At 45.3% G+C, this 25762-nt stretch overlaps 3 protein-coding genes and 1 long non-coding RNA gene across 9 annotated transcripts in view; 3 read left to right on the top strand and 1 right to left on the bottom strand.

The window, feature by feature from the left end:
- Positions 1-313: 313 nt before the first annotated feature.
- On the top strand, positions 314-8720 carry fibcd1a (fibrinogen C domain containing 1a). Of its 2 annotated transcripts, none has more exons than XM_011479728.4 (9): positions 314-523; positions 2173-2251; positions 5073-5188; positions 5262-5622; positions 5697-5829; positions 6012-6148; positions 6961-7057; positions 7981-8160; positions 8232-8720. In XM_011479728.4, the coding sequence occupies exons 2-9, from the start codon at positions 2174-2176 to the stop codon at positions 8489-8491; spliced, it is 1362 nt and encodes a 453-aa protein (XP_011478030.1). In that variant the 5' UTR covers positions 314-523; position 2173; the 3' UTR covers positions 8492-8720. The 2 variants fall into 2 exon arrangements, with proteins under 2 accessions (XP_011478030.1, XP_078808247.1); XM_078952121.1 differs by having other exon boundaries at positions 472-596.
- On the bottom strand, positions 1221-12856 carry LOC111947939 (uncharacterized). The gene is made up of 3 exons (XR_013657898.1): positions 12756-12856; positions 12488-12536; positions 1221-1358 (listed from the first exon to the last, which is right to left on the bottom strand). It is a non-coding gene; the product is annotated as an uncharacterized LOC111947939 (long non-coding RNA).
- On the top strand, positions 12841-19929 carry phf19 (PHD finger protein 19). Of its 5 annotated transcripts, none has more exons than XM_023958868.2 (14): positions 12841-13094; positions 13482-13662; positions 13751-13832; positions 16441-16554; positions 16903-16994; positions 17081-17229; positions 17305-17400; positions 17473-17662; positions 17785-17852; positions 17931-18071; positions 18172-18232; positions 18312-18397; positions 18478-18564; positions 18639-19929. In XM_023958868.2, exons 2-14 carry the CDS (start codon positions 13483-13485, stop codon positions 18958-18960), a joined length of 1668 nt encoding a protein of 555 aa, XP_023814636.1. In that variant the 5' UTR covers positions 12841-13094; position 13482; the 3' UTR covers positions 18961-19929. The 5 variants fall into 5 exon arrangements, with proteins under 5 accessions (XP_023814636.1, XP_078808246.1, XP_023814637.1 ...); XM_078952120.1 differs by having other exon boundaries at positions 12848-13094; positions 18175-18232; XM_023958869.2 differs by having other exon boundaries at positions 12848-13094; positions 18175-18232; positions 18475-18564.
- Positions 19930-20185: 256 nt separating this feature from the next.
- The window catches only part of dab2ipa (DAB2 interacting protein a), a 26362-nt gene continuing 20785 nt past the window's right edge, over positions 20186-25762 (top strand). The window contains exons 1-4 of the mRNA XM_023958863.2: positions 20186-20274; positions 20471-20560; positions 22004-22122; positions 22508-22610. Of these exons, the coding sequence (XP_023814631.1) occupies positions 20500-20560; positions 22004-22122; positions 22508-22610 (283 nt within the window). The 5' untranslated portion in view covers positions 20186-20274; positions 20471-20499. The remainder of the gene's footprint in view (positions 20275-20470; positions 20561-22003; positions 22123-22507; positions 22611-25762) is intronic.

Here is a 25762-nt window from a genome sequence, read left to right as displayed (position 1 = left end):
GACTTCAGCGAGTTAAGCCAGAGGGGCTCATGTGTGAGTTTGTGGGGGGCTGTGAAGGGAAAACATGAAGAATGTGAGAAGGATTTTCATTGATTTAGAAGAATGCATTTAATGCAAAAATGAAGTCAGGTGGACTTCCATGAACAGAAAAAAGTTTCCAATGTATCGGCCTCTGGATTCTGACGTGACAACGTTCCTCCTCCATCCTCCTCTGCTTGTTGCTCCTCTTCCAGAGGGAGCAGAGTTGAAGAGGACGTGTCCTCTCCTTCAGACTGAGCATGCTCAGAGTGTGAAGCTTCTCTGTGGTAGTGACAGACTGATGCATCTGCTGCTGAGCTGATAATCACAGCCGCCTCTTTCTGCAGAGGGTCTCGCTCTCTCTCTCCCCAAGTCAATGTGGTTGTCTCTCGCTCACTGGCAGATGGTCTTCTTCTCCCTCTGTGTCTCCATGATGATGTGATACGGCGCCGTGTCCACAAACAGACCTCATCGGAAATTCACTTTGATCTCTGTTCAAAGACAGGTAAGTTTTTGATCAGTGATGGACCAGAAGTTATGGCGGTGAAGAGCGTGAAGCTTCTGCTGAAGTGAAGCAGGTATTTTGTTTGACAATGCAAATTTATTTGTTTAGTTTGAAATTAATTCTGCCTCCATCAGTGTGAAATTTGAATGAAGTATTTCAGAATTCTGGATTTCATTTCTGAAGGTTTTGGGATTTTCTGTTTTTGTCACTGACTCGGTATCTGCAAAGCCAAACTCCCATGTGAACAGCACAAATAACAAACATTCAGAAAAACTGGCATTTGAATGCTGATTTATTTAAAAAATAAAATCTAGAGCAAGCGTTCGTTTAATCCCCCTGTGACCTGGCCCGGTCTTCTAAGTGTGACCTGTTTGTTTGCACTGGGGGTGCGTTTCCTCGCAGACTGCGGCACATTTACAGTCAACTCTGATCAGGCAGATTAAAGAGACGCTTCCCAACACCTGCTCGGGTTTCTCAGCCTGCAGATTCACACGTGTGGTTTCCAACAGAAACAGATTCATGGAAACGATTTTCCACCAATGAGTGCATTGATCTGACTCGACCACGGGACAGGAAGGGGTGTGGAGACAGCAGGTTGTCTTTGAGGTTTGGAGGTGTCCTGTTTTTTATGGGTGAGGGGTCACTAGGGTTCTTGAAAGGTTTCAGATCCCACTTTACTTAAAGTCCCATCAGTCCAGGAGCAGGTCGTCAGGTGGACTGAAGATTCTTTTGGAAAGTTGCTCACAAAGACAACTGCAGGGTCTTCAGTGGTTTCAGATGATCACATCTGCCCTTCTGGCCTTTTTAGAGACGTGTTAGTCAAAGTACACATTTTCTGAAAAGAAAAAAGAAAAGAACTTTAATTTAGGACAAACTTTGTTGTTTCCAGAACCTAACTAGACATTTTCAACCTTAGAGAACCTGTAGTGTCCGTGATTCTACGACGCTGTTATGGTATTAACTGCACACCGAATCATCTAGTCTTTCTCTGCACTTGTCATTCATTGCTGGTGTCGCCCCAGTAAAATGTTCCCCCAGACCAGCACCTCCAGCTTTATTGGCTCCTTTCCCACAAGGAGGCGTTTCAAGGAGCTTGGAGGAGCTCCGGCTTAGAGCAGCAATACAGCATAAAGATGAAGTTACACTAAAACGTGCAAAGATCGTTTACATAGAATAACAGAAAAACTGAAATAGAAAAAGCAAAAGCTTTTTTTTTCATGGACAAAAAAACAGTTCTGAATCATTTGTGTTTATTTATTGGGTGGGACATACATTACATTTGTGTAAAGCCTCTCCAGAAAAAGGAAAATCATATTCATAAAGACTATACTGTTACTGTGAATGCATATCCCTATTGATCAAAAATATTAAAATACTCAAAGGATTTAAACAAAATAGCATTTAAATACAACATTTTTGTGTGTGTGTTTTTTTTAAATACATCCTAGCTGACCAATTCCAAAAACTCATAGCTGTTTTTAAGCCTTTATTTAAAAATAATTGGTGTTCTGATGTAGAAGCTGCTGGAAGAAAGCAGGACTGTGATAAGGATAAGTTTGCGGTTACGTCCACGATGTTTTATGCCCACCATAGAAGAGGGAGCACGGTAGAACTCAAAGACATGACTGCAGTTGGTTTTTGTCTTGTAGGATGATGCTGAATGATCAGTGGACCATCATGAACAACAGCAGCTTGGATCTCAACAGCAAGCAATCAAACAAGCGCAAGGTAACAACAAAGACGAGAACTGCGCCACAGACTCACTGTTGGCCGGTGAGCTGCTGGTTTGTCCCAGACCACCAGAAGCAGAATGGTGGGAGGCCTCTGGGGAGATAACTACTGTTAATCTGGAGTTAAACTGTCAGATCAGAGAGTGTTTAATCTGCAGCATCTGTTGGCACCATTGATCTGCCCAAGATCTGCAGATTAAAAGCTGCAGGAAACACGAGATTAGCACAGATGGTCCTGTTCACAACGTTCCTTAATATCTGAATTCATAAATCCTCAGACATGAAGACATCTGGAACATAATAATCTGAAAGTGGCTGCTCCATAAAAAGGAGCTCTGAGGATTCAGTTCAGGCAAAGAAACCACAGCTCTCCCTGTAAACAGACACGAGCACGTACCTGCAGGACAATAGCAAAAACAAGAACTTCTTCAATGTCATGATACATTTCTATATGGTTTTACAGTAAATTCAGAAATTATTTAAGATCCAATTGTTACACATTGAAAAATGATAAGTATTTATGTGTTGTAAAGTGATCATTCTCACTGTAGAAAGTGAAACTCAACAATTTAGTCCATAATGACAAGATCACATGAGATCAATCAATAAAGGATGTTTTCAGTAGCCGTCAGGTTTCTGAAAACGTTGTTCTTTGTCTTTGTCAGGGCCTGGTTGGGCCTCCTTTTGCATGAATTCCAGAATCAGTGGCATGAAGGTGTTGAGCCTGTGAGAATGAATGCAGAAAAGTAATGGAAGGTTTGTTTGACAGCTGCCTGCAGAGCTCCTGTTTTAAATCGGGTGTTGCTCATCTCCAGTCCATAGATTGTCTTTAAGGTTCAGGACCGGCAAGTTTCCTGACCAAACAAGCCCAGGAACTCCATGGTCACTGCGGAGCTTTTGGTACCTTTGGAGAGGTATCTACGGCCAAATCCAAATTCATTCCCTACCATTTTGGTTTCTCCCTACCCCCACATTTAGCCCTCCAAGAGGAGAGATATGGAAAAATAGTGCCTTCAAGTAGGGACATTACTATGTGTGAATGACGTCATCAATAGTCACTGGTCATCTATGTTAGCGCGTAGCTGCCAGCGCTTGGAAAATACTTAACATTGGTTTTATAAATTTAAAAATTCTCACTAAAACAAAGAGTCATTACTTACATTTACATGTAAACTTCTGTCCTTCAGACCACACCCACATTAAGAAATGCATTTCTCCCCCATGCCACCCTACCGGGGGGGATACCCCGCCCTTAAAAAACAAGTCTGGACACTACTAAAGCTCCAAATGCCCCTACAATTGGAGCAGTAAGGAGGATCCAGAGGGGTAGAGAATGAATTCAGATTTGGCCTACGTATAACTCGGGTATCTATCGGGACTTGGTAGCTACCAAGATGTGCTGGAAGATGAAATCTGCACACGTCAGCAGAGAGTAGATTTCATGGTAGATGTCTGCATTAAATGGACTTCAGAAAACACAGTGGACGAACACCCGCAGTCAAAACATGTCTTTCTTCTGAAAGTAGTATTCAAACCACTGAGCAACAGTCCAGTTCTTTTGCTTTTAAGACCAGGTTAGACACTTCTGATGTTGTCTCTGGTTCAGGTGTTGATCAACAAGAGGAATGGGACATTTGTTGTCTATACCTAGCGTTTGAGTTACATTTATAAAGAAATGCGATGCACTGACTTTATCCTCACTCCACTTTTTGCGCTGTTCCTCTGAATTTTTGAGATGCTTTGTCTTGACAGTTCTCTCAAAACTGCAATTATTCCAGTTTTCTGCTCCACCTTTTCTCACAACATTTTTTCTTCCTTCTGGTTAAATACAGCACTCTGTGAAGATTCTTATCTAGCAAGGATGTTTTTTTGGTTTGCCCTCCTTGTGAAGGGTGTCGATGACTTTTGGACATCTGTCAAGTCTTTCCCATGATTGCACATCTACTGACCCAGACTGAAAGACTATTTAAAGGCTCAGAAAACCTTTGGAGGGGCTTTGACTGAATAATCTAATGAAGCTATGAAACCATGAGTGTCCTAGCACAGCTATTCAGTGTAAGGTACTCTTGTTGACGGTACAGCCCACAATGCCACAGAGCATGTGTGAGTTTGAACATCAATGTAAATGGTAAATGGCGCTTTTCTACCAACAAGGCCCAAAGTGCTTTACAGTCACAGACCCATTCACCCACTGGTGGCGGCTCCACTGCTGAACACTGGCGCCAAACTACCACCAGAGGCAAGGTGGGGTTCAGTGTCTTGCCCAAGGACACATCAACTCATGGGTGTGCAAGGCGGGAATCCAACCGGCAATCTTACGATCATGGGTCGACCGCCCAACCGCTGCACCACGGCCAATCAATGTGAACAAAAAAGATGTTAAGTTTCTGTTTCTTCTGTTTCCGACCATCAGAAAACAGGAAAATATATTTTCTCTTTTTTATTAAAGTGGTTAAAATGGAAAATATATATACATAATTTAACCTTTAATTCTGGAATGGCGGTGTAAAACCTAGAATCTAAGAGACCGTGCAGTCTAGGTGTTAGAATTTTAAAACTTTAAAGCTTGAAAAAACCATAAACAAGAGGAGAAACACAAAGTGTGACAACAGCCAATGACCTGAAAAAGCTGAACTGAAAACCAGAATATTGAATAAGGTACGGATGATTAACTTAAATAAAGACAGATGTGGATCAAATCGAATGAAGCCACAGTAGAAAAACACAAAACCTGAAAACAGAACTGAAAACAAGCCAAAGGGCTCCATCCTGTCCAGGTCATCACATCCTTTAACCTACATCTGTATGCTTTTCTTCAGAAATGCTGCAGGTTCCTGTTTTGGTTTGCGATTGTTCTAGTCGTCATAACCACGATAATCACAGGAGCAGCCATCATCCTGTATCTGAACCAGTACCCTCTGCCCTTCATCACCAAGTAAGCTCAGCAGTTAACTCTGCACTTCTCTGCTGTCCACTTCAGTTTTCACCTAAACTCATCTTAATGATAGGGCCAGAACTTCTTCTCCTTCCATTTCAACCTATCCCAAGGACTCCAGCGCCTTGGTGACGATTTCACATGTGACAGATGGAGAGCCCGTCAGCATCTTTCTGGACCCGAACTGTCCAGACTTCAGCCAGCACTTTCTGCGCTTCGAGGCCCTGCAGAGCTCACTGCTGCGAGTCCTGACTAAACACGGCGCTGACGACTGGCAGGTCGGGGGCTTCACCCAAAAGCTGGACGCAGACATGAAGGCCTTAACTGGTCATGCCCACAACCTGAGGTTGGAGGCTGATTCACTGAAAAGAGGTCAAGGAGTTCTCGACCAGCGAATGGACAGACTGCAGAGTGAGCAGAACCGCATCATTCAGGTCGGTCCCTCCGATCCGGAGCACAGAGAAAAGATACTTGAACAAAAACAGCTCATGAAGTGGTTTCTCTGCAGATGCTGGCTGACAGTCACACCAGTGTGTTAAAACTGGCTGAAGACTTCAGATCGTCTCTGCTCAGCCTGCAGGGGGAGACAGAGAGTCTGAGGAAGCTGAAGAGCGAGCTTGCAAACGACAACACACACACAGGTAACGCAACATGCAACAACACACAAACTTCAAACCTTACTCTTAGTGTTGGAAAAACTCATACAACCAGAAAAAGTAACTATACATCACGCACTGAGCTTTGCTGCCCAAATGGTGGAGTGGGATGTCATTTTTACGGACACCTCTGTCTGTTACAAATTGTTTTTGTATCTGTATGACAGCTGCTCGACCCAAAGACTGCAGCGAAATCATGGCGTCAGGATCCTCCGCAGATGGAGTTTACTCTGTGTTTCCCATTCACGACCCCAACGGCTTCATGGTTTACTGCGACATGAACACAGACGGAGGAGGCTGGACGGTACGCATCCAGACTCACACAGAGAGGCTGTGAGGAACAGACACTAAGACAGAAAAAGACCCAATGATGTCCAAGCATAATCCTGTCACTTTATTTTTGCATTGGCAACACAAACAAATGACTCTCATCCTCGTGCAAGTTTGTCTATCGGATACATTTTTAGAAGTTCATTAATAATCATTTAGTTTATTGAGGAAAGGGAGGTGTTCAGATGAAAGGACCTCATTGATTTATTCATCTTTTTGGAAAGCTGAGTTTGTTTGTTTGTTTGTTTGTTCCTGCCGTCTTCAAACCTTATCAGTATTAGACCTGATGAAGCAAGAATTTACCTAAGTGTGAGCAGTGAGACAATGTGTCACAGCTGTGGTCCCCTGATGAGCAGGTTAAAAAAAAGTGACCTAAATCTGTCTGGAAAGCCATTCCTGACATTTGGGACTCTGGAAAACCACAGTGAAAACCATGACTTATAAATGAAGAATACAGTAAGGAGCTGCAGAACTCAAAGGACTCCGTTAGGATCTGAACTTTGGATGTGGAGGAGTTACAGAGAGGGCATGCAACCATTAATAGACTGGTTAGGCAGCAACAAAGTCATATTGAGCATTGAGAAAACCCTAAAAAGAAAGACAGGAAGTGGTAGTTTCTAACCGGAACACAATGAGACAAACTGAGACTCAGTGTCAAACACCACACAGAGCAGGAGCGCCCTCGTGGCGAGCATTTGCCTATCTCAAAGTCAACTGCCTCCTTGAACATGATTCAATTCATGAACTGTCAGATAGTAGAGATGTGATGCTGGTGTGTGTCTGCAGGTCATCCAGAGGAGAGAAGACGGTTCCGTGAACTTTTTCAGAGGCTGGGAGGCCTACAGAGATGGTTTTGGGACAACTACTGGAGAGCACTGGCTGGGTCTGTGGCACAATCACTCACTACGTCTTTTGTCTTTGTGTGCCGTCTCCTGTCAGGTTCTTACCAGGGAGGAGTGCATAGGGACAATGCCCCCCCCCCACTCACCCATTTGTAAGGTATTAGAGCTTGCCCAGAAGAGAGCAGCATGGTTACCAGAGCTTAGAGGAAATATCAGATGTTTCAGAATCTGTTTCAGCTACTGGGGTTGACAGATTATGTTCTTATGAGGACAAATCCTTACTTAAATATTTATAGACATTTTACGAAGATTATCCAATAGCAATCCTTCCATTCATTTTTTAAACCCGTTTTTATCCCTTTTGGGGTCACAGGGGCTGCCGGAGCCTATCCCGCCCACTTGTGGGCAAAGGCAGGGCACAGGTTGCCAGTGTGACGCAGAGCCACAATCACACACACATATACACTCACACCTGAGGACAATTTAGAGTTTCCAATGAAACTATTAAGCATGTTTTTGGACGGTGGGAGCAAGCTGGATTCCCCGAAGAAAACCCACGCATGCACAGGGAGAACATGCAAACTCCACACAGAAAAGTTGGTGTCATTGGTGTTCTGGTTCTGGTCCCTCAGCCGGGACTTGAAGCAGGGGCCTTCTTGCTGTGAGGCAAGAGTGCTAACCACTGCTCCACTGTGCAGCCCTCAATAGCCATCAGTCATTAACAAAACAGGTTAAACACAAAGCATTCGTTTTTTGTTTCCCAACCCTAGAAAATCCCAGCCTGGAAAAAAAAAAGAATTTTATTTTGCTTTCTGTCAGTGTGACAATAAAGGCCAGTTAAAAGCATTTTTTAAAAAGCCTCCTGGTCCCTGTTCAGGAACTGTTCTGGCTTTGGCCCTTAAATAAGTGTCTCAAAGTTACATGCTATTAACTAGTCAATAAAAGTGAGTTGATCTGTGTGCAGGTCTACAGAGAATCTACTCCCTGACCAGGTCAGGAGGGTTCGAGTTGCGTATTGACATGGCTGACTTTGACAATGCCACGGCTTTTGCGTCTTACTCGAATTTCTCTGTGGGACGAGACTCTGTGAACCCAGAGGAGGATGGGTACCCGCTGACTGTGGATGGGTACTCTGGGACTGCAGGTAAGGCACAGCATCACTGTATGATGTACTGGCTCACAGAACTGCCACCAGCCTCCCTTCGTCTCTTGCAGGTGATTCTCTCCTGAAGCACTCTGGGATGCGTTTCACCACCAAAGACCGTGACCAGGATCAGTCAGAGAACAACTGCGCAGCGTACTATCAAGGTGCATGGTGGTACCGTAACTGTCACACCTCCAACCTGAATGGGCAGTACCTTGGAGGAGGCCACGCTTCCTACGCTGATGGCGTGGAGTGGTCCAGCTGGACCGGCTGGCAGTACTCTCTGCGTTTCACAGAGATGAAGATACGGCCAAGAAAGCCAGAGTCCTGAACCAAACCCAATCAGGATCTCAGACCCTTACTTGTCCAGAAAGGGAGACGGGCTCTCTGCTGCCCTTTCTCCAAAGACCATGTGTGTTTTTTTTAAAGAATACTTGTTTTTAATGATGTACAGATTTAATTGTTTTTGTGTAATTGTGTGTCTGCTGGTTGTGTAGCAAACTGAAGATCCAGTCATGACTGTAAAACTGAAGGCTTCACCAATAAAATGTTTGTCTGACTGTGTTGTGTTTTTATCTGCCTGGAGCTGGCTGGTCTGTCAAATCAAACTAATTGCCTTGAAATGAAATAAAGAAAAAAATCAACAACAAATTTGAGCATTTTGAAAGGTTATGAGGACCTTCCGTGAGATTTGAAAAAAAAACCTCTTTCAATAATGTTAACATGTCTTATTTCAGCAAACCTTAATTACAAAAGCTTCAGTTTAGAGGTGACATGCATTGTGTGTTTTTATGTGACTGTGTCTTTGCCAGCGTCCGGCTGTATTGCTTAAACTTCAAACAGGTGGATGACACGTTCCTGTCCTTTGACCTCAGGTGGTCTTAGCATGCTAGTACCTTTTCTATTCAGCATGAACATCTGGTGGGCTCTTGCATCCAAATGCATATCGAGGACTTTAGTGGATCCCTTTCTCCTCGTTTCTTCAGGTTCCATTGCAAGTATGGTCCTAAAAGAACCTCTCTTTAGACTATATTTCTGCAAGTTTTGTTTCCCTCCAAAGAAGCCACTTGGCATAAACTTACAACAGGTCAAATACCTCTCCTATCCATTTCATGCATGCATAAGAACACATACATGTTAATGATACAATTGATGAACAGGCTGCTGTCTCCATGGGACTGAAACCTTTAATGCAGGTAATAAGAGCTTTGCAAAATAAAAGTCACAGTTTCTGGAGGAATGTCTTAATAAGTAATAAAGGAGGTCAAACATTTGTGCTTTTTGTAATAGCTGGTGGACATTTTCCAACTCCTTCAAGCCTTAAAGCGCAATTCACTCTTCCTTACCCTTTCACACACACACATTCAATCCCAGCGGAGCAGCACTGTTGGGTTCAAAGTGTTGCTCAAAGGCACATCAACACAAAACAGCAAGCAGAGCACGAGCCTGACTTATGATCCAATGATCAGAGGCTGTCCACTCTACCTTTGTACCATAGAGTAGCGCCTTATCCGAATTGGTTCCCTACCCCTACGGCTTCTCCCGATCCCTACATTTAGCCCTCAGAGCGGAAAGTTATAGAAAAATAGTTTCTTTTCTAGACGTTACCACCACTCAATGACGTCATGAATAGTCACCAGTCATCCACGTTAGGGTGTATCTGCCAGCGCTCGAAAAAATTCAAAAGTCATTGCTTGCATTTAAATGCTAGCTTCTTTGCTTCAGAGCACACGCACATGAAGAACTGCAATCACCCTACCAATGGAGGGATGCCCAGCCCTGTACTGCAATGGCTCCGCCTTAAAAAAAAAAAACAGGTTCGGACACCACTAAAGCTCCAAACGCCGCTTTAATTGGAGCAGTAGGGAGGAGCCAGAGGATTAGGAAATTAATTTGGATTCATTTAAGGCCCTATATAATGCTTTTCTTAAGCCTATATAAATATATATTATAATACATAACCTTTGACACACTAAAGAATCATTGTTTGCTGAAATTAGTTATATTCGCAGCTCATTTTCTTACCCGAAAGTAATATGACTCGATCACTGAGGCTCCGCCTTTCTCTCCTTGTGGGTGCCGCCCATTTCATGATGTCACCCTCAGCAGCGTGTCTGCACTTCTCCCACTAAAACAAACATCCAAACTTTTGCAAACATGGATGTGTGTATCGTTCATATGAATTGAAAACGTTTAGCCGATCACCACTAGCTCCATGGAGAAAATGTGTGTGTGTATTATCCTGGGGGCGGAGCTGCCAGCTCTCCCTGAAAGGGACGATTCCCCAATTTGTGATGTCACAATGTAAAGACCCCCTCATAGATTGGGAGGGGCTGGTGCCAAGAGAGCAGGGTTTTAGAGGAAAACTTCGATGCATGAGTGGATCAAAATACCACTTTGGAGTTTCTTCTCATTAGGAATTTACCTTATTGTACACTTAATGGTTAAAAACATTGATTTTGCGTTACTATAGGTCCTTTAACGTTTATAGAAAACATCTCATGGGGTCATTGATGTGTTGTTCACCATTAGACTAAGAATGACCAAACATTTTTACAATAACACAAATCCACCAGGGGGGTATTCCAGGAAGCATGTTTAAACTAGCCTGACTTTAACCCTGAACTCTGGCTGAAATCCGCCTGAACTTGCTTACTCTGGGTATCTCGGTTCCAAAAGACCGGATATGAGTTGGCATAATTACACTCGACTTGGTAACCCTGGGTTAATGCAGGTGCGCCGCATGTACATAAAGACATTCTCAATGGATCGCCGATTTCCGGAGTCACCATGGAAACGCGTGGTGAAAAAAAAGAGAGCGCTATACTTCAGTGAGACGGAGTCTGAGATTTTAATGACGGCGTAGGAAGAATATACGTCCATCAAAAAAGTAACACGGCTGCATCATCAGCAAAAGAAAAAGTTTCTGCTTGTTGTAGTAGAAGAACAGACAAAGTAAACGGACGAGTTTCTGATCTTATTTCCATTTTCATGTGACGCATATATATATATATTAGTAATTAATATTGCGATAACGATATAATTTGCGGTATATAAACAATTAGCAAAACAACCAAAAATATGATTCCCATTCCATTACAACAGCTTAAAAATTATACTAGAAATGACCCTTGTTGACATAGGAGGCGAACATACAACATAATAGGGCGCCATCCGATTAGTTAACGTGAAGGGGTCCATCTGATTGGTCAAATGCAGAAAGGGATTCTTTCGATCCATTAAACACTTCAAGCTGCCATAAGATTGTTTGGCCACATCTAAGGTAACCATTTATTGCAAATTTGCTGTCTTTTGCGATATGCATATTGCACAGCTAGAAATTGCGATAACGATAAATTTGCGGTATATTGTGCAGGCCTACTTCTATTGGTAACAAGTAATTGAGTTAAATTTATTCAACCTAATTTCTTACGTCTATAAAACTCAATAGTTGTTAATACAACTCAAATTTACATATTTATTTAACTAAATGTCATATTACTCTAATTAAAGTAATTTTTTTTTCCTTCGTAATGAATTAAAATTCTTGAACTCTCATATGTCTAAATTTGAGCCGGCAGATCTTCATTTTTATAACAATAAAAAGAACAAAACAGTATAACCTGCAAGCTTTCATTCATTTAGAAATTTTCCAACATTATTAATATACCAGCTGACTGTAGGGGAGCTATATAAACTCATCATCCTCTCCCTCCCTCTCCCTCATGGTGCAGAGACCTGTGCAAAGTAGGTCAAAATAACTCGGCAAAACAGGGTAAAACACAGTAAAACAGCAAAACAACTAAACACATTTGGTCAAAAACCCACACTTAAACCCAAATCCGTCCAGACAGGCAAAGGGAATGGTATCCCACAATCCCTTGCAGTGCCGATCTAACAGCAGCACCAAAGTTACACCTACTTCATTGAATTAATTTGAATGAAAGTAAAATAACTGTCTGAAAACTACGTGTTATTTTTAAACTGACTTAACAAATAAAACGATTTTTAATTATCTTAACTGAAGCAAATAATTAAGTTAGATCAAAGTAAAAAAGTTTCTCTTTCCAACATCCATATGTGGTCTTATCACCCTCTCATGGTGGAAAAAGTATTATCTGAGCTTCTTCATCCACTAAATCATCTTCAAATGGACACGCCATGCTGCTTCACCTCTCTGAAAACAAACTAACCTTCAACTAAACCTGCTCCAGACCAGGTTATGTTCAGAGCATGAGTTGCCATGGCAACTTGACATACCCTGAAACATACCTCCATTTCTGGAACCGAAAGCTGAGGTTATCCACTTCCTTAGCCTCAAACTTACCGTGGGAGCTAGCAGAACCTGCTCTCTGGAATACCCCCCTGTTCTTTTTCTGCAATAACAAACATTTTGATCAAACTCGTTCCAGCATCATGTATGCGCAGGCGCGACAGAGAGAGGGGGGGCTCTTAAGGTATAAACCTGGACAGTATGACTGCTGCCAATTAAATATTGGCGGATCTGCTTCTTTGAGTTCTTGAAATTATACATCTATTCCTTAAATAAAACTTGTGCTCGCGCAGCCTCTTCCTAGACTCACAACGGCGCTCACCTCGATATTAAAATCAGTGAAACGTTGAAAGGGGCTCCGGCTGCAGCCGCGCAGCAGCGTCATGACGTCATCACGCACACGACGCTGGTAGAAAAAAAACCCATCCTCTGATTCGCGGGAAAATGAAAAAAATGGCGCCGGCGAGAGTTTGAAGCTCGGAGCCGCCAAACGGAGGCAGAGGGAGAGGAGAGGCACAGAAAACGAGGGACGGCGGGACACTGCTGCCGCGCCAGAGGTTCGGTATCCCCGTTCGTCCGTCCGTCGGGCTGTTACCGGGCCGAATCGGGCTCCGAGCTCCAAAGGACTGAGAAGGGCGTGATTGGATCCGCCAGAGAAGAGGTGAGAAGATGCCCTGCGTCCTTCAGCAGGTCTGGCCCGCCCGGCTCAGCCTGCAGGGGAACTGTCTGGCGTCAGCGTGCATTTATATATGCAGAACCGGTGCTGGTACCAAAACGTTTTAAACATTTAGTGATGCATGACCCGCCAGCATGCTTCGGGAGTTTTCCGTTAGTGTGAGCTGTCACGGATGTCAGGGTGCGGTAGTTTATGCGGTTGTAGGTCAGGTAAGGAAATTAGATGGGAGGATGCAGTGCGCATGCTCTGTGGTGTCAAAACCGCACAAACAGTTCAGGAATGAATCACAGCCACTAACGGCCTGTCTCTCTCTCTCTCTCTGTTCTAAACCAGCGTCTCTCTCCCTCTGTCTCTCCATCCATCTCTTTGCAGGATGTTTGAGGACTTGATCGAAGCTTTCTGCGGTCTGGAGCCTCAGGTGTCTCCTGGGGGCGAGGGGAGCCATAGTGGGACATTGGCAGAGGTGGAGGGGGCAGAGTCCAGTCTGAGTGTGGGGCAGTTTGTGCTTTGCCATTGGTCAGACGGACTGTACTACCTAGGAAAGATACAGAGGGTAAGGTTTGGCTGCAGACTCACCTGTCCGTGAACGCGGGGACTCTTCTGTTCTTATTGGCTGCTTTAAGCTTTTTACCTTCTGACAGGTGAGCCCCCCCAGACAGAGCTGCTTCGTCACATTTGAGGACAACTCCAAGTTCTGGGTCCTCTTGAAGGACATCCAGCATGGTGAGTCAGGCGGGCTCACCAAATGCTTGAAGCAGCCTCTAGATGCTCTCTGTGTGACTGAAGGATGTTTTCATTAGCGCCGCCACATTTAGAGATCATTTTCTGATTTATTTCTAAAGCGTTTGCAGTGGTCTTTTAATGCTGATGCTGCTGCTGTTTTTAGCCAAAATCGACGTTTTCTAAGACATAGTTTCTGCAGAGCGGCAGGAAATCATTAAAACTACCGGTACACGTCTTAACTGTGACTGTTGGTGCAGAGCAGCCCCGCCCCCCTTCCCCTCCCTCCCTGTTGCTGTCCAACAGGGAGGGCTGCATTTTTTTCTTCTTCTGGTTCACAGTGATGTGAAAGGAAAAATAAAATTCAAAAGTGCAATTTTGGGCTCAATTTTCTTTATAAATGTCATCCATCATCAGATAAAAATGCTCCAAGAAAATCTTAAAGGAGCCAAAAATACAGTTTTTCAACTGAGTGAGTCTTTAGTACGGTGGCCCTGAAGGGCAGATCACCTCACTCCACACAAAAAATGTCAAAATCACAACAATAACCATAGCAAAACAAATATTAAAAAACAGCATTACATTTGAGAAAATAAAACTAAATTTCAGAAACGTAAAAAATAAAAAACCTTTTAGAAAAACCAAAGTCATTTCCAGAAACGAGATAAAATGTTAGACAAATGAAACACATTAAGCTTAAGCGTAGGAACTCTGGGACGTCACTGATTGATTTATTTTTTCAAACGTGCCTTCAATGGCCCCACGCTTTTATGATTAGTATGGAGCATATCCAGAATCGCTCTATGCTAAATAACTTTGGGTTGAACAGACAGACAAATCCAATCAGCGATATCCCATAGTACATACCTTATCCAGTTTCTCCCTCGCCGCGTTTCCGTTAGGGCTGTGACGATAACCGCATCACCACGGTAATGAGATTATCACCGTGATCATCTCATCACCTTGTTGTTTTTTTTTTTGAAAGCTCTGCATATGGTGCGGGATTTGAACTATAATAAACACATTCATCTTTGCTGATAATTTGTTTTTTCTGTGAGTCCTGTGTTCAAACTTCAAGAGCTTCTGGGGGAATTTCTATTGTATTCATTTCCATTACAAGCTGCGTGCGTTCTTGAGTAGTGTGCGTCACGACCGCCTGCCAGAGGATTGTGTGTGTGTGTGTGTGTGTGTGTGTGTAGGGGAGGGGAAGCAAGAGTCCCGACACCGCGACTCCTGCTGCTTCATCACGGCGGTGATCAAAATCCCTCACTGTCACAGCTGTACTCCAGAGCAGGTTAATAAAGAATCAGTCACCGTTCTTCTGGGGGAAACCTTTCATTACTGTTCTCCTTCACTCCTAACACCAAGCATGAACGCGCGCACACCCCCAACACGCTTGTGCACTCTCACTCACTCTTTTGCTGCTCCGCTCCTTCCTCTTACACACGCAGCGCGCTGACACACACACACACACTCATTCTACAACACCTGTATACCTTAATTTCTGGACTATAGAGCGCACCTGGTTATAAGCACCATTACATTTTTAAAGGATAGAACATTTTGTACATACATAAGCCACACCTGTCTATAAGCCGCATGTGGCCACATTGAAACATGTGTTGTAGAATGAGGATGTTTGTGTGCTGAAACCACACGCGTGTGTAAGAAAGAGGGGGGAGCGCGTGCAGCAGAAGTGTGTTGGGGGTGTGCGTTCATGTTTGATATACAGAGTGAAGGAAAACTGTAATAACAGAAGATTCCCCTCCAGAAGAATGGTGAATGATTCTTTATTAACCCGCTCTGGAGGCTCTGAAGGTCCGAACAGGGAAGTGAACCCCGAAGGAAGATCCGCCTTCAGCGGAGAGGATCTCCCTGCATTTTCAGACCACCGTCAGAAAGAAAAAAAGTAATGCTGGAAAGTTTCAGCACGTGATATATTTCCAAAGAAAGATGGTACACAGGAAGAGTTTTCAAACTTTTAATAACATACTTGAGCTTTGCTTCCAAACAGTGACTGTAACACTGCAGTAACACGGCAGTAACAGCACTAACAGGGCTGGTTAAACAAACATACCAGTAAAAGTCATTTTGAATGCTTCCTTTTGTTTTTGTTTTTTATTTGTGTTTTGGTTTCTGAAATTATGTTTAGATTTTCAAAATGTAACACAGTTAAAATTATTATTATTTTCTTTTTAATTGTGGTTGCGATCTTTAAAATGTGTTTGCGTGGATTGGATGACGCGATTCGTCGACTTCAGGGCCACCGTACTTTAGTTCAGATGGAACTAGCTTTCAGTCCTGACATCAACTGTTGAAGCATTCCTGAACGCTCACTTAACTGTCTGTTGCTGGAGCAGCCATCAGTTTGAATATTTCTGTAATCGATACACACTGTTTAAGCTTTCAAATGAATCTCTGCTCCAGCAGGGTGTGAGGACGTCAGTCGTTTTCAGGTGTCCTAGAAGATGGTTGCCAAGGAAACATCAAGTTCCTCGTGGAGCTTCTCTTTCCGTTTTTAATCAGTCACAGACAGGAGAAGATCCTTCATGCTGACATGTGTGATGCCCTGAGTTGTTATGTCACGTGCTTCTGCCTGATCACGTTTCAGCTGGAGTGCCAGGGGAGGAGCCTCGCTGCTCTGTGTGTCGCAGGGCGGAGCCAGACTCTGACGGCCAGCCTAAGGTCAACAACCAAATCCTGATTTGTGGGAAGTGCGGCATCGGTGAGCATGGCGTTGTCTGAGTTCACACCTTCACATCTGTAGAAGGGGGCGACGTGTTCGGTGGGCGCTCTCGCCAAATCCTAAAGTTAGTGTAGGTCTCTGCGCCAGCCCACAACATCAGTGCGAGTCTGTGCAGGTGAACACACCTGAAGGAGGCGATGCTCTGGTTTACCTGCTTCACATCATTCATGCTGACATGGGAGTCAGTGGGAAATTGCTTGCTTTAATAGACCTGGTAGTCATTTGAGAAACGTCTTGTGTTGGCTTCACTTTGGGGAGTAGTATCACATGATCCCATGTTGATCCAGTTAACCTGGTCATAAAATCGCCTGTCTCTGTGTTTGCCAGGCTTCCACCAGCTGTGTCACATTCCTCCAGTAGAGGGCAGCAGCCTGAGCCCTTGGTTCTGCAGACGTTGCGTCTTTGCTCTGGCTGTTCGGGTAACGCCTCTTCCCAGTGCTGCATCAGCATGTTCCCACAATCCCCCTCTCCGTTGTCCCTGACCCGTTCCCTGTCGTCCTCGCAGAAAGGGGGCGCTCTGAAGAAGGGGCCGATAGCCAAAGCTCTGTGTGCCATGAAGCAGGTCCTGTCCTACAAGCTGGATTCCTTGGACTGGGACTCTCAGCATCGGACCAATCAGCAGCAGTGTTACTGTTACTGCGGAGGCCCTGGAGAGTAAGGCCGACCGCCCGAGAGACCGGCGTGTTGTGAGTGCCAGGTGTTGTCTGACTGACGTGTGTGCGTGTGCAGGTGGTACCTGAAGATGCTGCAGTGTTTCAGGTGTCAGCAGTGGTTCCACGAGGCCTGTACTCAGTGTCTTCAGGAGTCCATGATGTTTGGAGACAGGTGATCCTTCCTGCCCCCCCCCCCTGCTCCGTCCTCCTCTGTGTTCATGCTAAGGGTCTGCTGTCCTTCCAGGTTCTACCTCTTCCTGTGTGCGGTGTGTAACAAGGGCTGCGAGTACATCCGCCGTTTGCCCCTCAGGTGGGTGGATGTGGTTCACCTGGTTCTCTACAACCTGTCAGTCAGCAGCAAGAAGAAGTACTTTGAGCTTGATGAGATTCTGGCCTTCGTATCGACCAACTGGGACCACTTGCAGCTCGGAAAGGTAAACAGCAGAGGAACCGAAGAGACGCTGAGCTGAACCAGAATCTGATTCTGATTCTGATTCTGATGTGATCCTGCTTTGAGTTGTGGTGTTGGTTGTCAGCTCTCTTCTTATTTCTTCAGCTGTCTAACACTCCTCCTGCAGACAGGGGGCAGCACCTGCTGGATGCTCTCAATAACTACAAGAGCAAGTAAGTACCGACCCCGCCTTCCTGACAGTTCATCTGTGCGTCTGCCGATCCAGTAAGTATCTACATGCGTGTCCTCAGGTTCCTATGTGGGAAAGAAATCAAGAAGAGGAAGTGCATCTTTCGTTTGAGGACCCGAGTCCCGCCCAACCCCCCCTCCAAACTCTTACCCGAGCATGCTCTGCATGACGGGGGGCGGGGCCGGAAGACGACCTCGGTCAGGTAGATTTTTTTTTTTTAACTTTCAAGCTACCTGGAATCGTTTTTGGGATGCTTGGGGGTCGTGGAAATCCATCTTTGTGTTTTTGTGTTTTTGCTTCAGTAGTTCAGCTGAAAGGAAGAGGAGAAAATCCAAGTGGCTTCTGGAGGATGCTATCCCTAATGTAAGCCGCCTCTTTCTCTAAACCCTTAAAGGAGAGTCTTTGTGCTTGAGTGTCGCTGTTCCCCCCTGACCTTCTGCAGAACGAGTTGTCCTGCAGCTGGACCTCCAACCACCACATGGCCAACATCTTTGACTTCACTTTAGATGAACTCCAGAGCCTGAAGAGGTGAGTTGAGTAGAAGGACAGGTGATGGGTGACCCCTGAGGTGCAGATCCCGTGCGATTGCTTCCGTTCTTCTCCAGCAGCTCCAACAGAACCGTCAGCATCGACCAGGATTCTACCGACGCGTCCACCTCGGGTTCTGCCACCACCAGTGCCTCCTACCGCCTCAAGTAAGACGCTTTCCATCAAAGCTCTCAGACCTGATGGAGGAAGCCCCTGACTGACCTGCTCTCCCTGTTCTCAGGAGCAGAGTGGGCAGCAAGAAGAGAAAGTTACCTAGCAACAGCTACAGCCAGTGGGCCAATCGCAGTGAGGTGGACGAGGAGCCCGCCGAGACAGCCGAGGAGCGAGCTGCTGCTCCTGACGCTCGCCTGAACACGGAGCTGCCGCACTTTCTGTCTGACCCCGCCCACATCGCGTCAGACTCCTCCCTCCTTCATTCCTCCATCTCCTCGTACTTTGGCAGACTGAGCAGTGGGGAGAGGTACCAGGTGCTGGCTCGCCGTGTCACTCCTCAGGGGATGGTCCAGTACCTTCTGGAGTGGGAGGGAACTACACCCTTTTAGGACTTGACCCCCTCACCTCGTAGAGCCTTTGGTTCCTCCGCATCCCCGCCAGCCCTGCTCAGCTGCCTGTCAATCATCTCAGGGGTGACAGGTGTATCTGTGCCAGCAGCCTGTCTGTCTTTCTATTGATCCAACTGAAAGTCCGGCAAACCTGAACTTAGAGAAGTTTTGCTGCAGAAATATCAGGAGCTAGCACACACAAACACACACACACACCTGCATTCCCGTGTGGCTCTCAGGCTGGTGTGGATGAAGACGGCATCAAAGCTGCTCTGGAACCGTGAAAACAGTATTTAGTGGAAGCCTCCGTCATCGTTCAGCCAAAGAAGCAGTCGGAGGCCAAGCGTGCGTCTTCCTGTTGACGGTGTTAGTGTTATCGGGAACTGAAGTTCGGTCGTTTTCCGTTAGCGGCCTGTTAAACTGTTGCTTTTACTGTAGCTAGTGTTGCACCCCCCCTTACCCTAAGCTGTCAAACAGCAAACTGAGCCCCCCCCCCCCCCCCCCCCGTTCTCCCTCCAGTTCTGGACCTCTCGGTTCAGTTCTGTCACGTTTGAACAGAGAGCCCATTGTTTGTCTGCGGCGTCAGGGTTCAGGGTTCGGACCGGAACCCGTCTGGGTTTGGTTCGGCGGGTTCCCGCCCAGCAAGCCAGCCGGTTCCACTGTGTGACCCCCCCCCAGCCTCCTGCACTGCACACACATCCATTATCTATGCAAACACCAGAAGCTTAGCTCCAAGCTAACGCAGCCCTTTGTTCTGAATGAGAAGTGCTAACAGTGCTAACAGTCTCTGAGACTTAAACGTTCACCGTGTCACTTTAATGCTGCAGCTCCTCCCGCTGCCATGGTAACCATGCTCTTCTCCCATTGGCCTGTTTGAATGGTTGTTGTGATCACATGACTGCATGTTTATCTCTTGTACGAGCAGCTGACCAGCCAGCGTTTTGGAATTAAAAAAAACAAAAAATCTGACCTTTGACCTCTGTGTTTGTGTTTCTGTGAGAATGAGTCAGTCTGGTGTCGGCCAGACTGAAGACCTCAGAGGATCTGGACCCACTTTTAGGGTCCAGGTCGGACCTTCAGGAGCCCGGGGGGTGCAGGTCCTGGAAAGTGCATGACAAGTATGTGTGTGTGTGTGTGAGTGTGAGTCAGTGAGAGTGCAACAGGTGATAATCTGTTAATCCCATTAAGGTGTTAAACAGCACATGAAGAAGAGTCAGTTCATGTGTGCTCCTGCCACACGGAGGGTCTGCGCAGACAGACGGGGCCTACAGAGAATGTGAGACCCCCGCAGCCGGGACGCAGTTTCCATCCGCCGTGAGTCACCAGCCGTCCGGGTTCGGGTCGGCAGAATGCGCGAGTGTGTTTCCGGCATGTCACGGATGACGGTGGCGTGATCGTCCGTCATCTGCGACATGTCAGGCGTGTGTGCTGCCCTGTTCTGTTGTCCTGCCCCCTGTCTTTTCACCGCTCCTGCTGTGCCCACAGGTGTGGCTTTGTGTCTCCACCTCAGGTGTGTCGGCATCAGGACGTCCTGTCCTCATGGAGCAGCTGGTTAAACACCTGTCCAGGTGTCAGCACCTGGGCTGGATGAATGTGATTGGTAAGGCAACTAGGGGAGGAGAGAAGAATCCTCCGATTTCTGATTCTTTTCATGCGGAGATGGCCTGTCAGAACTTGGCCCGTTGTACTCATCGTCTCACGGAGGAGTTTGGGGCTGAAGACGTGTCGCCATGGTTACAAAACGTCAGTTCCTTCAACAGTGTTTTGTCGCTCAGGCCTGGCGTCATGTTTCTATGGCAAAGCCTGTGCTTGGAAAAGAGAGGTGTTGTTTTGATGGTATCGTCTGTCCATCCATCCATCTGTTCGTCCATCCATCAATTGTACTTTGCCGGAGCCCAGCCACCGTTGAGCAAAGGCAGGGCTCATCCTGGACAGGTCAAAGATGAGCACCACCAGCTGGAGACCTTTATTCCAACACCAAAATTCAAAACGCGGATTTCCAAATCAAAGCGCTTCAAAAGAAAAGGAGATGCTGCTCCATAGTAACCATGGTAACCGTGCTCTTATCCAACGTTTCTGAGATGCTTTGGAAATGAGCTCATGTGGATGAAAGCCAAACGTTCTGTTGTCATAAAATATTGCGTGGTGGTCGGACGTTTTCCACTGGATCTCATTTTGAAAGCTTTGGATTTAGTAGAAGAACAGAGGAAGTGGCTTCAGAATTCTGAAGTTCTGTCAGAACTGTGACGGGTCACAGAACTCGGGAATCACTTTAGACCCAGAGGAACCACAGAATTTAAAGTCAATTATTGGGCTCAGCATGGAATAACAAATCACTGAAAAGCTTTCAAAATAAAAGCCTGTTAGAAGCATTCAATCCAGCTTTATTAATGTGAGCATTTTAAAACATCTGAGCCAAAGTTCTTTGCAGACGTGAACAACACGGTTAAGTTAGTTTGGTTAGTTACTTACGGTAGTTGGGTAATTATTAAGCAGGATATTTACTTATTTGTTTAGTTAGTTGTGTAGTTTAGTTAGCATGTTTAGTTAGTTTATTCAGCAAGGTTACGTGTTTGTTCAGTAAGTTTAGTTAGTTTGACATGGTTAGTTAGTTAGATTAGTAAGTAGTTGATAAGTTACAATTTGAAATTACTTGGTTACTTTGCTTACTTTTAGTTGTTTAGATATTTAGTAAGTTAGCCTAAGTTAGTGGGTTAGTTATAAAAGTTTGGATAGTTATCTATCTGGTTAGCTACCTAAATGGTTAGTCAGAAAGATAGTTTTTTGTTTAGTTAAGTAAGTTGTTTTCTGAAAAGTTTGTTTCATTAGTCAGTTGTTTTGTTTAGTAAGGTAGTTAAGTCGGTTAGTTTAGTTAGTTGTTAAGGAGGGTTAGGATCAGGGCAGAGGGTCATGGTCACCATGAAACGAACCCACAAATACTTTTGTATTCAATCTTTTCTGATGTGCTTCTTTGTTTTTATCACATTACAATGACAAAGTTTGATGTGTCGGATCACACAGCTGTGATGCTCCAATGTCACAGAGTTGAAGAGCGCCTCCATCCATTGGCTGTCCTGCGGACGGAAGGCGGAGCCTGACATTTGGACCAAGATGTTCTGCATCCTGACCAACTCCCAGCTGCTGATGCTGGACGACCTGGAGGTGTGAGCGCACACAGAGGCATCTGTGCCGCTATGCGGGGCTGCTGTGTGAGCGGATCCTTCGGGAAGATGGGTTGAATCTTTAGGATCCACTTCCAAAAAAAAGGAACTTTGGTTTACATGCAGATTCCTCACATTAGCCTTGAAAATGGGAACAGAAGTGAGAGGCTGGAATTCAGATCCTGGAGCTTCTGGGTGGCAGTAGAACTATCACCTGATCTTTTGGGGGGGGGGGGGGGGGGGGGGTTGTACATCAAACCAGAAGAAAGTCACCAAAGTGTCTCCTAAAAAAAGTGAATCAATGCCCTGTCTTTTGAAGCTGATGCCCCCATCAGAGCGGATCTCCTCCTTCAGGGTCTGAGCCCACTCTTCATCCTCTTCTTCAGGTTCATCCTTTGCTGCTTGCTGAGAGGGCGGAGACTTGCACAGTGTGGTTGCTGCGATACACCCTGCATGTGACCTCAGCCCCGCATCGTCCCGCCCACAAAGGTGAGGAAAAGTAGTTCAGACCTCCAGAGGTCGTGTAGCCCCAGAGCTGGACGGACAGGCAGACATTTAGACAGACGGGGACATTTGGACGCACCATGGATGCAGACTTTGAGGACGGTAAGAGGAGAAACTGGACTTGCTTTGTTTGCAGATGCAGCAGAGATCAGAGCCACTGCTTAATCTCGACATGTCACAAAAATAATCTCATAATCTTACAGCTGAGATTGGTCGTCGTTGCAAAACAGACGGTCTTGCAGGTCAGCGGTCGACCAAGTGTGTGTTCAGGTGCCCGGATGACCTGTCGAAGGGTCACGGGTCAGTTTTGGACTCTCAGGTGAAATCCAGGCCGTTTGCGGTCATAAAAGTGGCGTTTGCTTTGGACCAGCAGCAGACTGCAGCTTCGATTTGCAGCAAAAGATGGAGACGTGGAGAGTTCAGACCGCCTCCGTCTGCCTGCACTGTCTTTAGAAAAAAGGTTCTCCTTGAAGCAGGTTGAGCAAAACACCTAGCAGAGCTGTTTTTGGAATAAATGGATGCAATTTTGACCATCATACCTGCATGGTGGGGTAGTGGTCTACACTCTTGTCTCACAGCCAGACACCGCTGGTTCAAATCCCAGCTGTGGCCCTCCTATCTGCAGTTTGCATGCTCTCCCAGTGCATGTGTGGGTTTTCTCTGCAGTTCAGAAACAAAAAATGGTTTTGTAGGCGTGAATGCGTTTGTTTGTGCGCCTGTGTGTGTTCCAGTGATGTTCAGCGGTTATGTCCAGGAGGAAGCGACCTTTACCCCTCAGTAGCTGGGATAGGCTCCAGCATTCCTGGGAATATGGGTTTAGAAAATGGAGGAATTACTGATTTTTAAAAAAATACGAACATTTTTTAATTTACTTTACCAGTTGGTTCATAGTTTACAACCTTGGTCAGAGAAAATGTACCGATTCCAAGGAAAAGCTACAAAACGACTCATTTGACAGGTAAATATCCTGTTCGGGGTTTCATCCTCTAATCTATATTTGAATTCTCTGTTTTGAAGTCCTTAAAAATTCTCTGAGGCCAACGAGATGCAGCAGCAGCTTGGGGTAGAGGAGGAAGGTCCAAGACTCTTCAGGAACTTGTGACCAAATTCTGCAAAGTTCAGGTGGCCAGCTGGGTTTCAATAGACTGTCGTCGGGCAATTCTGCTGGATTTTAAATTCTCTGGAGTTTAGTCTCAAAATCATCTGATTGGTTACAAATTAAGAAGCACAAATTGTGATGAGCTTCAAAATAGTTTTTTTTTTTAAAAGGAAGCTTTCAACCAATAATAATACTATTAAGTAAATAAAAAAGCACAAAAAAGCGTTGACTTGGCCCAAAACATAGATTTGTGGAGAAAATCAACTGCAAGAGCAAAAAGGAGGAAGATGCTCCTCCCTCTTCTTCTTTTTTGCTGTCTCCTCCTGCCTTAGGGTGCATCGCCCTTTGACCTCACGGGAGGCCTGATCTACTGGCCAATGAATGATCAAATTGTCACATACAATGAAAATCTGCGCACAAGGTCAGATCATTTTCATGTCAATTTTTAATCCTATAATAAAACAGCAGATGTGACAGATGTTCTGGTAAAGCTACAGACCTGTGGGGGGAACCATCTAAAGTGAAGGCAGTTCAGCAGAAGCTTTGATATAACCTCAAAAAGAGGCTTTCTATGTGTTTGGAAAGGATTCTGTATAATTAGACTCACAGTTTGGTTTGGGAAATTCAACCAGAATTCCCCATCGACACCATTTCATGTCGGATATCAATCTGGTTTCAGGACAGAGAAGTACAGAGACATGAATGAATTTACACTCACAGACGTTTGGTTCTGGTGCTGCTGGATCTGAAGGCATTTGACCCGCTTTGGAGTCTGGTGGGCTTCTCAGGAACTGTTCTTAAGTGGTTTGCTTCTTATCTCACAGATCAACACTTTTATGTGAGTGTGGATCCATGGGCCTCATAGAATCCTAAGTGGGGTTCCCCAAGGATGCGTTTTTGGCCCGATTTTTCTTTTTATATAAGTTGGCTGTTGGGGATGTCATCGGGAGACACGGCGTTGGCTTTCCTGGTGACCGTCAACCTATCAACACTTTTATTGTATTTTGGATATAAAGTTGTGGATGGCAAATAACTTCTTACAGCTCATCCAGGACAAAAGAGAAGTTTTAATCGTCGGTCTCAAAGACGAGATAGAGATGATTTGACCCAAACTTGGGGATTATAAATCTTCTCACTGTGCGAGAAACCTGGGTGTCCTTTTCGACTCTGACCTACATTTTAGCACAAACGTTAAAAATCTTGTTCTGAGTGGATTTCATCATCAGTCCGTCCATTCCTCTCTTGCCAGCACAGAGGGGCTGATGCGTGCTTTTCTGTTCAGTCGTGTAGATTACTGTCATGCTCTGCTCTCTGGTTTACCTAAAAAATCTTTATCGGACCACAAATGTTACAGAGTTCTGACGAGGACCAGGCGGCGGGATCACATTACACACCTTTTAGAATCGCTGCATTGGCTCCATGTGTGTTTCAGGATTTATTTGAAAGTTCTCTTAACAATGATTGTTCCTGCTTTGGTCAAACTGGACGAGTTGTTCAACAACAGGAACTATTGTTAAAATCAGATGAAGGACTTAATTTAAACCACTGACTGTACTTTGGCGTCTATGTAACATTTCGTTTGTTGGTTTATTAGGGGCAGAGCGTCTGCCTCCGATTGGATGATTGCAGGTTCAATTCCCGCCCCGTGTGCCCATGTGTCAAAGTGTCCTAGGGCAAGCTGCTGAACCCCACGTTGCCTCTGGTGGTTATAGGTTGGCGCCAGTGTTTGACAGCAGAGTCACCATCAGTGTGTGAACGGGACTATGAATGTAAAGCGCTTTGGGCCTTCAAGGAAAGTAGTAAAGCGCTAAACAAGTACAGGAAATGCCATTTAGCATTTATTATGGGGTTAACTTGCTGGGCTCTGCCAGCAGAGGGAGCCGTTTCCTCACTGTTAACATTCCTGAGTCTCAAACGCATCTGAACAGGTCCTTATCCCTTGTGCTATCCCAGTGTTTTTCAACCAGTGTACCGTGGGAAATGACTCATTCACTGATCTAAAAACATTTCCAATCTCCAGGATTTCAGCTCTGTGTTC

This window comes from Oryzias latipes, chromosome 9 (assembly GCF_053564925.1).
Source record: "Oryzias latipes strain Hd-rR chromosome 9, Olatipes_Hd-rR_3.1".
In the NCBI taxonomy this organism is placed as follows: Eukaryota; Metazoa; Chordata; class Actinopteri; order Beloniformes; family Adrianichthyidae; genus Oryzias; species Oryzias latipes.
The sequence above is the reverse complement of the archived record's forward strand: the minus strand, read 5'-3'. Positions and strand labels throughout refer to the sequence as shown.

Excerpts from the sequence above, each read along its gene's own strand:
- fibcd1a (XM_011479728.4), top strand. The coding sequence starts at position 2,174 with ATGATGCTGAATGATCAGTGGACCATCATGAACAACAGCAGCTTGGAT. Across the intron at positions 5,189-5,261 it reads CCTCTGCCCTTCATCACCAA|GGCCAGAACTTCTTCTCCTT; the intron begins GTAAGCTCAGCA and ends TCTTAATGATAG. Across the intron at positions 7,058-7,980 it reads TACTGGAGAGCACTGGCTGG|GTCTACAGAGAATCTACTCC; the intron begins GTCTGTGGCACA and ends ATCTGTGTGCAG.
- phf19 (XM_023958867.2), top strand. The coding sequence starts at position 13,483 with ATGTTTGAGGACTTGATCGAAGCTTTCTGCGGTCTGGAGCCTCAGGTG. Across the intron at positions 16,995-17,080 it reads TCTTTGCTCTGGCTGTTCGG|AAAGGGGGCGCTCTGAAGAA; the intron begins GTAACGCCTCTT and ends TCGTCCTCGCAG. Across the intron at positions 18,233-18,311 it reads TGGAGGATGCTATCCCTAAT|AACGAGTTGTCCTGCAGCTG; the intron begins GTAAGCCGCCTC and ends GACCTTCTGCAG.